This window comes from Pelophylax lessonae (genome assembly GCF_965119305.1).
Source record: "Pelophylax lessonae genome assembly, chromosome: 3".
Lineage (NCBI taxonomy): Eukaryota > Metazoa > Chordata > Amphibia > Anura > Ranidae > Pelophylax > Pelophylax lessonae.
In genome coordinates, this window is record NC_138770.1 from 344226689 (window position 1) to 344243329 (window position 16641).

Consider the following 16641-nt stretch of genomic DNA (forward strand, 5'->3'; position numbering starts at 1 on the left):
TTCACATGGATTTTAAACTGAATGGGTTGTTTAACAAGATGATGGTTTACAACCATTTTAAGAACAGCCTCTAAATGTTACCAGCTTCGTATCATTTGCATTAGCTGCAAGCTGCTGATATCTGCCTCTCTTTTCAGGGCAACAGCTTTGTGGTTCAAGAATGTTTCCTACAACATGCCTACAACTTTCATTATACACTGTGTGCCTGTTTGCTGTTATCATTTAAGGGATTATACAGCTATTTCATGACTGTAACAAAAGAGTTACCTTCTTCCCTTAAACTGGAGTTGGGTAAGTATGAAAAGACTAAACACATCTATACTACCTTCTTCTGATCACATTTTTATTACTTTCCTTTACTTCTGGTTTCTTGGACCACTTAGCATCTCTGTATCATAAACTTTTTTTTTTTTTTTTTTATTCTTCCAATCTGTAAAATGTTAAATATTGTTTAACAGATCTAAAGAAGAACTAAACCCATTAATCTAGCTATTTCCCAAAACTGTTACACTCAAGGCATGCCATAGATAACTGTCACAGTTCTCAACCAAACTTTTTCAAGCCATGAAATGATTGGTGTCATAACTGTTCACATGTGCAGCACCATGGCAACTGCAGATCAAACTGAGGCTAAGATGGCAGTTTCCTTGGCTGTAAGGAATAGGAGGGTTTAGTTCCGCTTTAAGTTACTTGCACCAGAGCATACAACACCACATGCCTTATTCAGTAATTTTTTAAGTGCATGTATAAAGCTATCATTGCCATATGTACATATGTGATATACTTGACGTTGTAGCAGTCACTTATTTTTCTCATAATGTTGCTTGGATATTTTGTAGGCTAGAGCTGAGAATAATTATTGGTTTTGGAACATTGGTGCTGCTCATTTATACTAATTACTAACAATGTGCTATAGTTGCTGAGCACTTTTTCAATACAAAGGTCTAGTGTTAAAATCACTAGTGGTTACATATGTCTCTGTATGCCTTTTAACAAGCACTGCTGATCCATTTTTATTACACATAATGAAATATTAGTATAGCGCAAGGTACAAATCGCAGATTTCACAGTGCTCTTTTCTTTTTTTTTCTTTTTTTCTTTTTTTATAGTTACTAGTTTATCGGTATATATATTTCTTTTTTTTTTTATCCTTCTTTTCTCTTGCTTTGTTATATGATGTACATTTGTCTTGCTGTAACTAATACCCATAACTTCACAATACTGCATAAAAAGATATACCTGATCTTCATCCGATGAGTTTCATAGTTTGAGCATGTTCACCTTCTAGAAAGCTCTTGTGTTGATTGACAATAACATATCCTGTCTAGTCTGACTGGAGTGCACTAAATCCAGAAGTCTCAATGTACATCATAGAAAAATCTTCTCCCTTTACTAGCTCTACTAGCTGTCTGTGCTTTACTTGATTGATCTCCTCTTACTTGCTGTCTGACTCCTCACTAACACAAGTTAAGTCGTAAAGCACAGATATAAAAGGTGTGTAATAAGTACATATGTGTGCCATCCTTACAATCAGCCAAGCCCCGCATGCAGGTCCTTTATGAACGTCTACTCAGAAGAAAGCATCCGAGGCCTGAGAAAGAAGTCTCTTCGGGTATGTTTCAGAAAGTGATCTATTATACGATTGTAATGGAGCAGAATGTTTCTCATTGTATATTTGTTGAGCCCTAAATGCTTAGGAATTTAGTCATAACTTGTCACTATAGTCTAGAAAGCATCTACTTCGTAAAGCATTTAACAAGTTTCAAGCAACTTTCTTGAAGCCCTTAAAGTATCCTTCAGCTCCAGGTTGAGAATGTGGATTACAAATCCTACAGGAAACCTGCAGTGAGAAAAATACTAAGGCTGCTGTTGTACTATTCTGATTCAATACATTTTTAATGGAAGCTTGCAATTTTACAAGAATAAACCTAAAAACATTACAAAATTGCACAAAGTGCAGCAGGAGGGGTTGTAACACCGCTATATGATACCAAATATACACAGAAACAAACAAGGCTTCAATAGTTCATGAGTCCATGAGCAGAAGAGTTGCGTATAGGAGAATGGCAAGTCAAATCCGGGAGCGATCCAGATTCAGCATAATCTGAAGGAGGGCCCTGAAAAGCAGATTCTTTATGAGGTATATTAAGGCTCGACTACTCTTAATGAGAGGAGGGCAATAGAACATGTAACACTGTGGTTGACCTCCAGTGTAGCTAAAAATAAAGGTCAAACTTGGCAGCCCAAAAAAATAATAATAATATAATGACAAAAAACAAAACATAAGGTGGAGGGAGAACGGAAAGGAAAAAAAGGGGAGGGGGTTGAAGGGAAGGCAGGACGGAAGAGAAGAGTGAGGCTATTTAAAATTCTTTCTGAAAATACTAATTTCCTGGTCTATCCTGCGCTCAATTCTGACCCGCTAACCTGGTACAAGCAAGCGAAGCAAGGAAAACCAAGTGGGGGGGGGGGGGGGCTGCTGCCCCGCCCCCATAATAGACTTGGAAAAGGATTATCCTCTTCCAGCACTCCCAATTTGAGGTTAAAATGTTCTTTATGGCTTCAGAAAAGCCATAAGGAACGTGATATAAGGTATTTATAGTATATTATATAGTATATTATTATAGTGTGTGTACATGTATGTAATTTTATATATGTGTGTGTATATTAGGGCTGCACGATATTGAAAAAAAATTACATTGCAATATTTTTTTTTCAACGATATATATTGCGATATTGAGAGGAAATCATGGAAGTATTGCAGCAGCGCAGCCTTCTGATTGTAATTGCAGATTGCACCATACAGCCAGGACAGGCCAGGGTTAATGTTATTGTAGGGATTGACCGTGACAGTTAGTGTGGATTAGGCAAATTCAGGACTCAGTGTTGGCAGGAGGTAGAAGAGCACAGCCTGACATGACATGCGTCCAGTCCCACACGTACTGACTCTACTCCTCACTCTGAACTGTTACAATACAAGCTTGTTTCCAGTTCTTCAGTGTCAGTGTGCTGAGAGCCGCTGATTGGTTACAGGGAGGAGCTGAGCTCCTCACTCTAGGATCATATTACCATCAGCTGGAGAACTGGCTAGCTGCAGGCAGGCAGACTGAACATGTGGGACGAGGCAGACTGAACGTGTGGGACGGATGTCGGGCTGTGTTCTGCTACAACCACTGTGAGTCATCCTGACTTCTCACTGCCTAATGCCTATGCCTTACATCGTATCTTTGGCGATGTGACTATCGTCCATGCCCACAGAACGATAGTCGATATCACGTTGACTATCGTTCTGCCCTAGTATATATACAGTGGGTACGGAAAGTATTCAGCCCCCTTAAATTTTTCACTCTTTGTTATATTGCAGCCATTTGCTAAAATCATTTAGGTTCATTCTTCTTCCTCATGAATGTACACATAGCACCCCATACTGACAGAAAAACACAGAATTGTTGACATTGTTGCAGATTTATTAAAAAAGAAAAACTGAAATATCACATGGTCCTAAGTATTCAGACCCTTTGCTCAGTATTTGGTAGAAGCCCCCTTTTGATCTAATACAGCCAGGAGTCTTTTTGGGAAAGATGCAACAAGTCTTTCACACCTGGATTTGGGGATCCTCTGCCATTCCTCCTTGCAGATCCTCTCCAGTTCTGTCAGGTTGGATGGTAAACGTTGGTGGACAGCCATTTTTAGGTCTCTCCAGAGATGCTCAATTGGGTTTAAGTCAGGGCTCTGGCTGGGCCATTCAAGAACAGTCACGGAGTTGTTGTGAAGCCACTCCTTCATTATTTTAGCTGTGTGCTTAGGATCATTGTCTTGTTGGAAGGTAAACCTTCGGCCCAGTCTGAGGTCCAGAGCACTCTGGAGAAGGTTTTTGTCCAGGATAACCCTGTACTTGGCCGCATTCATCTTTCCCTCAATTGCAACCAGTCGTCCTGTCCCTGCAGCTGAAAAACACCCCCACAGCATGATGCTGCCACCACCATGCTTCACTGTTGGGACTGTATTGGACAGGTGATGAGCAGTGCCTGGTTTTCTCCACACATACCGCTTAGAATTAAGGCCAAAAAGTTCTATTTTGGTCTCATCAGACCAGAGAATCTGATTTCTCACCATCTTGGGAGTCCTTCAGGTGTTTTTTAGCAAACTCCATGCGGGCTTTCATGTGTCTTACACTGAGGAGAGGCTTCCGTCGGGCCACTCTGCCATAAAGCCCCGACTGGTGGAGGGCTGCAGTGATGGTTGACTTTCTACAACTTTCTCCCATCTCCTGACTGCATCTCTGGAGCTCAGCCACAGTGATCTTTGGGTTCTTCTTTACCCCTCTCACCAAGGCTCTTCTCCCCGATAGCTCAGTTTGGCCGGACGGCCAGCTCTAGGAAGGGTTCTGGTCGTCCCAAACGTCTTCCATTTGAGGATTATGGAGGCCACTGTGCTCTTAGGAACCTTAAGTGCAGCAGAAATCTTTTTGTAACCTTGGCCAGATCTGTGCCTTGCCACAATTCTGTCTCTGAGCTCTTCAGGCAGTTCCTTTGACCTCATGATTCTCATTTGCTCTGACATGCATTGTGATCTGGAAGGTCTTATATAGACAGGTGTGTGGCTTTCCTAATCAAGTCCAATCAGTATAATCAAACACAGCTGGACTCAAATGAAGGTGTAGAACCATCTCAAGGATGATCAGAAGAAATGGAAAGCACATGAGTTAAATATATGAGTGTCACAGCAAAGGGTCTGAATACTTAGGACCATGTGATATTTCAGTTTTTCTTTTTTAATAAATCTGCAACAATGTCAACAATTCTGTGTTTTTCTGTCAGTATGGGGTGCGATGTGTACATTCATGAGGAAGAAGAATGAACTTAAATGATTTTAGCAAATGGCTGCAATATAACAAAGAGTGAAAAATTTAAGGGGGTCTGAATACTTTCCGTACCCACTGTATATATATAACCAAGACCAACCCCTGAAAAACAACCCCCCACCATAATCCCCCCCCCCCCCCCCTCCACCAAATGATTTGGACCAAATTGATATAGTGTCTTTTAACTCCTTCATGACCAAGGTCAAAACCAACTATGATTAAACTATCACAGTGATCACATGATCGGGAGTCTGTTCTACCAGCTTCCATTTGTTGGACCGAGACCTGAAACTGTTGACCACAACTCGGCCTCAGCACTGGTAGCATGCATTCAGCAAAAAAAGCAGGAGTGCATATGTGCGGCGGAAGAACAAAAACAAGCGATACACAAAAAAAGGAACAGACAAGGAACAATTAGGTGGAGGCTTGTCTAAAGAAGAAAGTTTTCAGATTTGATTTGAAAGAGTTTAAAGAGCAAACTCCACTTTTGTTGAGAACAAAAAATCCCCCTCTGGGTGATCTATGCATATTGCAGTGGTTCTACCAAACTTTGTTGCAGATTCCTACCTTTTGGTTTTTCTGAAGAAATAACTGTTTGAATCTGTATGGAAGTGATTTTATCAATTATCTGCTGTACCTGCAGGGTTCTGAGTAAAGGATCAGGGCCTGCATCTCTTTAGACACGATTTTCCTTTGGAACTATCTCACCAAAAAATTACATGTCTGTATTACGGAAATTACAGTGTTGCGGATCGAAAAGGAAAGGCAATTTTAATTTAACATAAGATTACAATTTGACTTGTGTCTCAATTGTGTACATATTATTCATTTCTATTTCAGTTTGCTATTGTTTTTCCACAAAAGTGTGGAATTGGTCCACAGACCAAGCCTCTAAGAAAGCTCTCATTGATCTGCTCTTTCAAGGCAATCGCCTGTTTGGGGCTACTCTTGTTGACATTATTAAGGGTCTCGGGGGGGGGGGGGGGGAGAATACCTTCCTGCCACAATCCAGAAACGGGAAGGAGCCTCGATGCAGACGGGTGCCCTCCTCAGTCCGTCAAAAATTATTTTCTGCTTCTGGGACTGAAAATAAGGGAACTAGATCCTTCAAGTCTTCCCCAGGAGGTTCCAAGAAACCTTGGTCTGGTAAGCCTAGAGCTTTCTTCTCTGGACCCGTAGACAAGACCCCATTCAGCATAAAGGTCTGCCCTCACCCATTACTGGGGTGGGGGAATATCTTTGCTGGTTTCTGGCCCCATGGACCTCTTTTGTGTGAGCGTGAAGGAGATCCACAAAATGATTATTTTAGGGGTACCCACAAAGGAGGGCAAAGTTTGTCCATTTGGGGTTTTTTAGGCCCGGAGTCTCATTGTGCAGATATAATTCCTGCAAAGGTGACGTCAGAACCACCTAAGTTCCCCCCTATCCCTGTCCAGGAAATTGAATTACCTAGGTCTGATTTTAGTTCAGACCAGGATGGTCCTACTTCTGGACAAACTTTAGGAACCACCAGCTGTGATTCACTGGCTGCTGTCACACAGACAGTTCTCTCTCCCGACTTGCATACAGCACCCACCCCTCTAAGGAGTTTTAACACTTCTAACACTGCTTGCTACTAAACCGTTTACCTAGAGTAGAGAGGGTGGTAAATACCAGCTGAGGATGGCCCATGGGCATAGCCAAGTGTTTTTTATTCTGCCTTGTCCCTCGAGGAGGCAATATAACCCAGTAGTTATGATTTCATGGAGTGCTGTGTCCGTCGATGAACATCAGAGAAAACATTTTTCATGATTATCTAACTTTGAGATGCACCTGTATGTCCTGGTTATCTGCAGAATATTTGTAATTCCCTTCAGGCTGTCAGTTGAGGTGACCTCCCTGTTCAGAATCTTGCTTCACTGGCCTATGAATGAGCATTGCCACCCAGGTCCGGTCTTCCTTGTCCTGTCCCCTCCTGTAGGCTGCATTTACACACAGGAACAAATGACAGCTCTGAAGAACTCAGTGTTTAACAGTTCGGCTGGCCAGAAATTATGAAACTTATTTTTGTTCCACGGGTGTAAGGAAAAAAAAAATCGATTGAGCGACTTGTGTATAACCAGGGTGCTCATACATGGATTGATATTTGGCCAGTCCCTTCTGAACTGACTGAATTTTTCTCCATGTATGGCCGGATTTACACAACCACTACGGTTCTAGGTGACTGGCATAAAGTCATTTTAGCTTTTAGCCTATTGTGGTGTACAGGAGATTAGACATTTAACCATTTATCAGTAAATTACGCTAGTAGTGTTTAAAAATGCAAAAAAAATATTACTAGATAGGTAAACCCCTGTAGGTTTTAATCATAATGTACTAGAATGCGCGGCATACTAGCACATTATGACAGACTTGCTTGCTAATGGAGTCCTTCAGCGCTGCGCTGTCACGGCTCCCTAGTGCTTCCATCTTTACTCAGTCTTCCTTCGATGTTTGGAATCTTCGGCTGCTTGAATGGCCTGGCAGCGGTTATGTCACTCCCACACATTCGTACCGGAGTCACATTGCTGCGGCACAAAAAGCAGGCTGTAAATGTGGTCTGAACTGCCCATATGTGGCTAAGATCACATTACCCGCTGATAGGCAGATAGATTAGGATAGATTTTACCTATGCTTAAAATGTCCCCTTCCTGCTACCCTGCCTAACTTGTGTAACCTGGTCACCTGATCCCCTGTCAAAGTGGGGGCTGCAGGGGAGACGAGAGAGCACCCGACAATGGCTGGGGATTCTGGGGGCCGTGACATCACTCATAGACTCCTATATCACTACCGTTGTAAGCGCTCCCTCCTCCCCTCTTCAGCCATAACTCGCTGACACAGGGGAGCTATAGATGTGGGATCATGTGAACTGGGCAGACTAAAAAAAGGTAGGTTTACAGATTTCTTTTTTTATCATACTGTGTGATAGGCAGGATAGGTAGCAGGAAGAGGTGGGGAACATTTTCAGGCATAGCCAGTGTTAGGCTGGAACCTTAATTTGTGGTAATCCATCAACTCATGAAAGAGTAAGTTGGGTTGCAACTCTCCTTATTGAGGAGTAACATTTTCCCAACGGGTGAAATCCCATCTCTGATACTTGTCATTGTTTGTGTGTCCCCATTTGGAAATTTCGCTTTGCTTCTTTTTCCCTTTACAATGGTCAAATTTTGTTTCTTCATTCATGTTCTCTCCCTTTAACCATCATTAACCACTTCCACTCCAGAGGCAATATAAATTCAGTCTCTTGAGCAAGTGGTTATATCAGGATTATAGCTGCAGCAATGATTCTGGTATCATTCTTTCAACCGGTCATTGGCTTTACTGTAAAAGCGATCTGAGCATCTTTACAGCTGCACTTTTACAGCACTTGGAGGGGCCCCCTCTACCGCCACCCGCTGCTTTTTCCAGGCTGTCTGTGTAGGCGGTTGGGTCTAAGTCTGATGCCCATAGAGGATAAGGAGGAGCATCTGTTGTCCAATCTCCTCTGTGACCAATGAAACCGGAAGTGACAAGGATTTCGTTGCTTCCAGTTTCGGTGCTGTATGTCCCTGGCCAGTACAGCCAGCAAAGCATCTGATCAAAATAATCTGTGTTTGACCGGATGCTTTGATGGGCGAGGGGGGATCATGGGTCTAATAGACTTCTGATCTCTTCAAAAAGAGTAGTATGAAAAAAGTGGGAAATGAGTCAGCACTACAAGGAGATGTGGCAGCTAGCAATAAAGGTGAGTATGTGTAACCACATTACAATACTGTAAAAAATTAGTGCAACAGTAACAAAATAATCTTAAGTCTATTGTACTTGCAAAATAAAGTCTACTTTTAACATAAACAGACGTGTCTGTGTGTATCTTAAACCAACTGGAAAATTAAAACACCAGGTGTTGTGTCTCCACCTATGCATTCACCGACTTCCATGCGCGAGGAAACGCAGCAAACAGAGCATATATTAAAGATGATCAATTCAGGTTCACCACTCTTTTTTTTTTAGTTCTTAGTAAAACGTAAAATGTTTCACCACTAGAAGGACAGCATACATCTCAGGCCTTGGTAAGCAATGACCCTTCTCACCACCAGAGGGTAACACATCCAGGCCTCAGCACTGCATAAGGGAAGTAAGTGCTCACCATATGGAGCCACACAAAGAGCTGTATATAGTGCAGTAATTTATTTATAAAACATCCAGCATTAAAATATTCATCCATCCAAGAAACAAATTGATTCCAGGTAATCTAAAACAATCATAAAATATTTAGCAGTTTTATTAACATTTATTAACATAAAATTAATAGGAAACCATTATAGCTTCTCCTTTTAAAGGCAAAGTTCACCTTTGGAACGTATTACGTGCTCCACTCATATTTATGTTCCAGATCCTTTCTCCTCTCCCCCCCCCCCCCCCCAATCCCCCCCCCTTTCCTGTGACCGTGGACAGGGGATTTTCTCCCCCCCCACTGGCTGTCACAATTGAAAAACAGCACGACCATGCGGGGCTCTACCTACACAGCCATGTCATTCATTCACAGTTTCCTTCGAATGAATGCCTACAAGTACCATTAGTCGATGTAGCTGAGGGTTGTAGCTCTTCCTGCGTTTCAGTATCTGCCTCCCCATACGAGGTACGGGCAGACAGTTTACTGAGTGTCTGCAGGATCTAGGCATTGCTCCTTTAATCTGCTTATTTTGGGTGCAGTGCCTTACAGACTGCAGAGGAAAAAAATGCAATTTTTTTCTGCAAAAATGTGTGTGTGTGTGTGTGTGTGTGTGTATATATATATATATATATATATATATATATATATATATATATATATATATATATATAATATAATTTTTTTTTTTTTTTTTGTAAAAATGTGGTACCCTTTGGCAAAAAGCACTGTTTGGTGCAATGAGGGAATGATCTGTGCATTAGCATACACACTTGTGCTCCCTGGTATCGGCTTTATCTTCAGAACAATTAAAATGCAGGGGTGGCCCTTCAGCTGTTGCAGAACTACAATTCCCATGAGGCATTGAAAGGTTGACAGTTACAAGCATGACTCCCATAGGCAGAGGCGCATGATAGGACTTGTAGTTCCTCAACAGCTGGAGGGCCACCAGTTTGAGACCCCTGATCTAACGCATGCATCATGACTAGTGACTTTATCTTCTCAATATTGATTGGCTATTCTGTATCTCGCAGAGTTGCATTGTATCTATTCAGTACATTCATGACTGTTGCCTTATTTAGTCCAACTTGACTACTCTAAGTGGCAGTCACCTCCTGTGAGAGCACTTTTATGGCTACCTCTCCAAACCTGCCGAGATGGTTTTTTAGATGTTTAGCATTTAGTGCCCAAAGCTGTCTGGACCCTCATGTAAAATATTCTTTTGTCATGCATCCACATAAACAAGAAAAAACCCAAAATGAAATTAGCCGAAACTTCTTGCAGTTATCAAAAAAGCCACATTTTGTGTTCTCTTTCAAACAATTGAATTAAACTTTTTCAGGAGTTGGATTCAAGAACCTGTTTTTGATGATTGCAAGTTGCTTAGGCAGATTTTGTATTGCTGGTGTACCCTAAAAGTAGCAAGTCTTGTAAACCACTGCACAGGACTTTGTGCATAGCAGATGTGTAACAAGCCCTCTTTTGAACCAATCCCACATAAAATAATAGCACTAATTCTAATAATTGCCAACTATGGACGAACAGCGAAGTCCCTATTATCCCACTGCTTATACCAACACAGTCCACCTTGTCGCCATTAGTATATCTATAGTTACAGTTATCTATAATTACTTCTTGTGATTTTCAAATCTAAAAATAATTTGGCTTTGTCTGCTGTCTGCTTTCCTGTTCCTTAGAAGGAATTTTCTCAATTTTGTAAAGGAAACCTGTACTAAAAAAGTAGATAGGACTATCATTGCTGGTATAACCCCCTTACTGCACACTGGATTCATTTTATTTTAGTTTAAGAAAATGTTTTTATTTTTTATTTGCTACCTTCAGTGTGGGAGTACATCTGTTACTGAAACCTAAATTTGCCCTTAATTGTTTAGATCTCTCATTGAAAACACAAGCATCCACCAAGACTTAGCAAGGTTAGGGGACGAGATTACACATGCTGCTTTCTGCAAACCGTAAAAGGCACTTCAGTACCTGTGCATGTTAGTAATTGATTGCATGAGTGTCTTATACCATCTCAATTTTGAGCAGTTTGATATCACATGCAAATAGAAAAAATAAATAGTGTTGCATTCAGTTCTCCGCTGTCATTTTTTTTTAATATTTTTCTTAGTACAAAAAGTTTTAAACATTTATTGTACAGTATGCTGTAAATATCTTTCTGATAGAATTCTAAAATATACACACTGGTTCATGAATTGTTATATTATAGGGCTGTTTAATGTAAAAGCAGGTTTGAGCAATTTCTAATACCTATTATGTGACCTAATTCATGTTGATTTTACCAATCTTGGTATTTTTCTTAGAAAAAATTGATGTTGATACCCGACTATCTGAACTCTGTGAAGATGTTAAGGTATGTGTATACAGTCTTTTTCCTTCATGTATAGAGTGGATCATTTTTATCGGGGATTAAAGTGGAAGAAAAGCCTAACGCAAACTATTCTTAAAAACGCACCTTCCTCCTTCCTATCCTACATACCCAGGGAAGAGAAGGGAGCGCCCACAACAGCTAGGAAGTCGTTTTTTTATACAGGGTATGCAGGATAGGAGGGGGAGGGAATGTTTTTGAGAATATTTAGTGTCAGGCTTTTCTTCCCCTTTTACGTGTGAATCTGAAATGTGCATATAAAAGCATGGTTTTACTTGATGTACGTTTTCTCTTGCTAAACTACCTTTCTCCTAAACATTTACTAGCAACAATTGTATTTCTAGCTTCACAAATATTATGATGCTGTTTTTTTTCTTTTTGCACTAGAAAATAGATAATCCTGATGAACTGGCAGAGCTGATTAACATGAACCTTGCACAGCTTTGCTCTCTGTTAATGGCTCTTTGGGGACAGTTTGTTGAAGTTATTGTCCTGCAAGATGAAATTACAGCAATCGTAGCACAAGAACATCATACGCTAAGAGTGAGTAAGACATCCTTTCGATTTAAAAAATGGAATATCCATAATTTTTTCATGAACACTACAGGTTGTTTAACAAAGCTTTTAATGTGCACAATAAGGTATTTGACCCAGCTTCTAATGAACACTACAGGTTATTTAGCCCAGCTTTTATTGAAAGTGATTGTGATACTGAAGTCAATTTTTTTTTGTTTAAAAGTAACAAAACATGTTATACTTACCTGCTCTGTTGCAGTTGGTTTTGCACAGAGCAGTCCAGATTCTCCTCTTCTCGGGTCCCTCTTTAGTGCTCCTGGCCCTTCCCTCCTGCTGAGTGCCCCCACAGGAAGCAGCTTGCAATTGGGGCACCCGAGCTGCAGCTCCATCTGTCCATTCAGACACAGAGCCGTGGCTCGACTTTGCCACCTCTCTATCTCCTTATTGGCTCTCTGACTTTGACAGTAGGGGGAGCCAGTGGTGCCCGCTGCCTTCTGAGCCAATCAGGAGGGAGAGTCCCAGACAGACAAATCCCTAATGCAACATTGCTGGATCGAGATGGGCTCAGGTAAGTATTAGGGGGGCTGCAGGGGGGGGGGGGGGAGGCTGCTGCACACAGAATGTTTTTTATCCTAATGTATAGAATACATTAAGATAAAAAAAATGTCTGCCTTTAGATCCACTTGGAACACCGCAGGTTGTTTGGCCCAGCATTTGACTGCCCAGTTCGTTGATGGTCCTGGCCTTTTGTGATTTTTCATTTTCACCAGCTAACCTGGGGCTGCTACTGTACCTGACCATCTTAATGCTGAATTGTGCCGCAACCTTTTAGATGTAATATTGTTTTATTCATATGATAGTTTAGTTCACCTTGCAATGTAAATATCACAATAGGAGTCCCGCTGTTGCCTGTAAAGGTTAGCACGCTGTAGGAAGAGAGTTATGATATAGGAACTGATCATATATAGATGGGGCTCTTTCACCTAAACTGCCAATCCCCTTTTAATCCTGTTAATCGGGTTGGATTTTGTTTTTTTTTAGTATCCTGTATTAAGAGACAGCATAAGCTTGCAGTTATATTGCTGTAAGTTTCAAAAAAAGTTAATATGGCCACTGTCTTTTGTCAAAAACCTTTACTAGTTCATGAAGAAATATGTTTAAATGATTTCTTGTTATTTCTTCAGCAAAAAGAGAAGAATGTCATTCATACTAATTCTTACTATTCATTATAATTATGATGACAATATGTTTATTAATGGTAGGAATAGTGATACTAATGTTAGTAATCTAGATTTATAATGTGCCGAGTTTTAGTTCTTGCTTGTTTGTATTTTTAGGTACGCAGATTTGCAGAAGCGTTCTTTTGCCTCGAGCATCCCAGGCAAGCAGCCCTGGCATACCAAGAATTACAGTAAGCATGAAAACCTGCCTGCATGTGCTAACTTGAAAAATGGTATTGTTTGGCATACCAACCTTAAATCCATCATGCACTGTATATTTTTTTTTTTTTTTTTTAACATTAAGTTTTTATTGAAGTTTTTCAAGAACAGGGTTATACAGAAAACAATGCAGATCATAGCAAAGCATAGAGATAACAGTAACATCGAGTGAGAAGTACAACGTCCTAACGATCTATACATCCATGACTAAGCAAACAATAGGACTTCACATATTGTATTCATTACTTAGGTTGGTCTATTTCAGAAGAGGGGGGGGGGGGGGGAGAGAGAGAGAGGGAGGAGGGGCGAGGCATAGGTGGGAGGGGGGGGAGGAAGGGAGAGAATGGAGAAGAGGCGTAGTGGAGGATTAGGATGAGTAGGGGGGGGGGGTAGATGGGGAAGCAAAGATAGGAGAGGGAATACGGATTGGAGGGATGGAGACATGAGGGGGGGGAGGGGGAGGAAGAAGGGGAAGGCGGGGGGGGGGAAGGGGACAGATAGGGGGGGGGGAGAGGGGAAGAGGAGGGGAGGAGGCAGAAAGAGTGGCGGAAGAGGGTAAAGAGGGGGGGGGGAGGAGATGGAGGGGGGAGGGAGGAGGTGGAAGGGAAGGGGAAAGGGGAGGGAAGATGCTAGCAGCTATATTGTTCAAACATTTACAAGTAGCTTACTTCACACTCTATCAATCCTTGGGTCTGCAGCAGCATAACAAATGTAGTACTACAGGGGTCTACAGTAATGAACTAGAATAGGTGGATAGTTCAGGGGGGGGAGGGGAAGGGGAGGGAGGAGGGGGGGGGCAGTGGTCAGCTCAAACGTATTATAGATATACGTAGATACATATCTCAATTTTCAGAAATCCAAGAATACCACAATTTCCAGTTTTTATCGTATTCAGACCCTTTGCCCGCCTTTCGAGCAAGCATTGTCTCATACATTTGATTGGTCTTGACTAAGTCTAAGACTGTAGATACGCTAGGCGTCTCAGCCTCTTTCCATTTACGAGCTATTAAACCTCTAGCAGCTAAGAGGATATGTGATACTACACACCTACAATCCTTGGGAAATTTGTCTATGCCCACGTTCAGAATGGCTAGTGCTGGGGAAGGTCGGGTGAGAACACCTGTGATATCTGAAATAATGGAAAATAGCTTGTTCCAGAAGCTGGTTAGGTTCTTGCAGGACCAAAATACGTGCTTAAGGTGGGCTACTTCCCCACATTCCCGCCAGCATAGAGGAGAGTGCTCTGGTATGAACTTAGATAGTCGGTAGGGTGTGAGGTACCAACGCAAGTTAATTTTCTGAGAGAGTTCCCAGTGGTTTACACAAGAGGAAGCGGATCTGACGGAGCGGAGTGCGGTTCGCCATTGTTCATCAGTGAATACCTCTCCCAGATCCGCCTCCCACTTAAGCAGAGGTGCCGTCTTACAAACACCAGCTTCTGTTGGAGACAATTGTAGAAAAGGGACGTGCCCTTCGCCGTCCGCGAGGTGCCCAACAGAAACATCCAACCCGCAGACGGGAGATATAAATGAGGGGACGGTAGAGAGCGGAGCAAATGGGATATGCTCACGTAGGTGAGGAAGTCATTAGGGTGAAGGCCATATGTGGTCTGCAGCTGGGAAAACGGCTTTAAGGTGGTACCGTTCAGCAAGCTGTCAACCGTGGAGATACCCCTCGCCACCCAATGTTTAAGAGATACGTGGGGCAAAATTAGTTCCAAGACGTGAATGGGTATGGGCACTTTTACAAGTAGAGAGTGGTCCAGTGTGGACGAGGCAAACTCCCTCTAAGCCAGGAGAGAAGCCTGAATCGACAACGGCTTGTCCTTCAGTGGCATGGGGCGCCACCTATCGGCCAGAAGCACCGATCGCAGGGAGGAAGAGGCACAGAACTCAGTTTCCATAACACTCCATGTAGTCTCATGTTCGGAGGAAACCCAAGCACGTAATTGGGCCAGGTGCGATGCCAATAAGTAATCCCTGACATCTACCATGCCCATTCCTCCCGCCGACCAATGCCTAACCAAGAGAGCATGCTTACTCCTAGGACGTTTCCCCCTCCACACCAGACCCTTCAGGGCAGCCTGCAGTTGTGTAAGAAATTTACGCGGGATGGGGACCACTAACGTTCTAAAGATATAAAGGATTTGTGGTAGGAGGAGCATCTTAAATGATGCAAGACGTCCTGACCAAGTAAGTTCTGTTTTTGAAATTCGCGCACCCTCGGCAGCTATTCTAGTTATCAAGGGCGGTAGGTTGGCCTCAACTAATTGAGAAGGTTTCGGGGTTAGTTGGATACCCAAATAAGGAATGCTATGTGTTTTCCACGTATACGGGTATTGTGCGGCCAGGGAACTGCATTGCTTCGGTGGTATAGCTATCGGTAAAATAAGCGATTTTGCAAAATTCACCTTATCGTATGACACCAAACTAAATCTTTGCAATAAGTCGTGAGTTGCGGCCAGGGATCGTACAGGATCCGTTAGAAATATTATGACATCATCTGCGAATAAGTTCACCACATGATGTCTGGAGCCTATTCGTATGCCGCTTATGCTGTTTGAGGATCTAACTGCTTCCGCTAGTGGCTCAATTAACAAATTAAAAATTGATGGGGACAACGGACACCCCTGTCTAGTACCATTCGTTATGGAAAAAGGCTGAGACAGCATACTGGAGGTGTAGACCCTAGCAGATGGATTTGAATACAGTGCAAGAATTGCCGAAGTGATGGGGCCCTGAAAGCCGAACTTCAGCAAGACCTGAGACATGTACGCCCAATGCACTCGGTCGAATGCCTTCTCCGCATCCAAGGACAGCAGCAGAGAAGGCATCCGACCAGAGTTTGCTTTTTCAATGAGGCCAATCACCCTTCTTGTTGCGTCCGAGGTCTGGCGGCCCCGCACTAACCCAGCCTGGTCCGCTCGGACCAGGTCAGGCAGGACAGGGTGCAGCCTCAGCGCAACAACCTTTGCATACAGTTTCACATCTGTGTTCAGGAGGGAAATCGGCCTGAAATTCGGGGGGGATGTAGGTTCCTTCACCGGTTTGGGCAATGTCACAATGTAAGCCTGCAACATTTCTTGTGGTAGGGAGGCAGAGGAGACAGCATTCTCGAACACCAGCGATAGGTGCGGACTGAGCACATCACTAAATAACTTGTAATAGAGGTTGGGCAAATCATCGGGGCCTGGTGATTTCCCACTCGGCAACGTACGGATAGCTTTCGTAATTTCAAGGGGTGAAATCGGAGCGTTCAGAGCCCG

At 42.5% G+C, this 16641-nt stretch overlaps 1 protein-coding gene across 3 annotated transcripts in view; it reads left to right on the plus strand.

The window, feature by feature from the left end:
- The window catches only part of FAM135A (family with sequence similarity 135 member A), a 212906-nt gene that overhangs the window by 143559 nt on the left and 52706 nt on the right, over window positions 1-16641 (plus strand). For 2 of the 3 annotated variants that reach the window (XM_082249041.1, XM_082249040.1), the window contains exons 9-13: window positions 138-291; window positions 1535-1612; window positions 11357-11406; window positions 11809-11964; window positions 13275-13348. In XM_082249041.1, coding sequence (XP_082105167.1) covers window positions 138-291; window positions 1535-1612; window positions 11357-11406; window positions 11809-11964; window positions 13275-13348 — 512 coding nt within the window. The remainder of the gene's footprint in view (window positions 1-137; window positions 292-1534; window positions 1613-11356; window positions 11407-11808; window positions 11965-13274; window positions 13349-16641) is intronic. The other variant, XM_082249042.1, reaches the window with a different exon arrangement.